The sequence below is a fragment of the Carlito syrichta genome, unplaced genomic scaffold, assembly GCF_000164805.1.
Source record: "Carlito syrichta isolate Samal-C Ts95f unplaced genomic scaffold, Tarsius_syrichta-2.0.1 Scaffold38583, whole genome shotgun sequence".
In the NCBI taxonomy this organism is placed as follows: domain Eukaryota; kingdom Metazoa; phylum Chordata; class Mammalia; order Primates; family Tarsiidae; genus Carlito; species Carlito syrichta.
In genome coordinates, this window is record NW_006982679.1 from 1 (window position 1) to 1,128 (window position 1,128).

General features: G+C 41.8%; 1 protein-coding gene across 1 annotated transcript; it reads left to right on the forward strand.

Moving 5' to 3' along the window:
* Positions 1–386: 386 nt before the first annotated feature.
* On the forward strand, positions 387–1,122 carry LOC103277457 (olfactory receptor 52D1-like; the record flags this gene model as incomplete). The annotated part of the gene is made up of 1 exon (XM_008074809.2): positions 387–1,122. A coding segment is annotated over one exon (736 nt), but the record flags the coding sequence as incomplete, so codon positions are not given.
* Positions 1,123–1,128: the final 6 nt, after the last annotated feature.

Sequence of the window (1,128 nt, forward strand, 5' to 3'; positions counted from 1 at the left end):
GAAGTCTGTTGATGTAGTCCACAGAGGTCAGTGTCTCAGGACCCAGAACATGATAGAAGATGGCAAAGGGTAGAACAGAGGAGGTTAATAGAAGATATTCTGCACAGAACACAGAGACATTATATTTTTACATTACAGTGTATTCTATTCACATATTAGAATATCAAAGCCACAAGGAAGAGATTTTAATAGAAGATGCAAGTCCTGGAAGTGAATCTATTAGTTACAAAAATATTTTAGTAACACAGACAAGAAGTGAGGAAGGCAAAAATTTGAATAGAATTGGTGAGAATGAAGAAAGGCAAAAGGTTTAATGAATATTTAGAAGTAATAAATGACATCTAGGATGATATCATTTCTTTTCTACCACTTTAAGGAAGATAAAGTCTTCAATTCTCTGCATCATTATGCTCTCTGCACCTGTCTCCATTGACACTGCCCCCCCATCCTTCCATGTTTATTCTGCTTGGAATTCCTGGGATGCAAGACCAGCACATTTGGATTGCCATCCCCTTCTGCTCTATGTATATCGTTGCTCTGGTGGGCAGTGGAACTATCCTCTACATCATCATGACAGACAAAGCTCTGCATAAGCCAATGTACCTTTTCCTGTGCTTACTCTCTGTCACTGACCTGGTACTCTGTTCAACTACATTGCCCCAAATGCTAACAGTCTTCTGGCCGAGGTCTCACATAATTTCTTATCATGGCTGTCTTACTCAGATGTTTTTTGTTCATGCTGTCTTTGCCACAGAGTCAGCTATTCTGCTGGCCATGGCTTTTGACTGCTATGTGACTATCTGCTGTCCTCTTCATTACACATCCATCCTCAGTGCCACCATGATTGGGAAAATTGGACTGGCCTGTGTGATTCGTGGTCTTTTCTTTGTTTTCCCCTTTGTCATCCTCATTGAACGCTTACCCTTCTGTGGACATCACATAATCCCTCACATTTACTGTGAGCACATGGGCATAGCCAAGCTGGCTTGTGCTAGCATCAAGCCCAGTAGTATTTATGGTCTCATGGTGACAATTTCAATCACTGGCATGGTTGTGGTCCTCATTGCCACTTCCTACTTTCTGATCCTGCAGGCTGTGTTGTGCCTTTCTTCCAAAGATGCCCAGTTT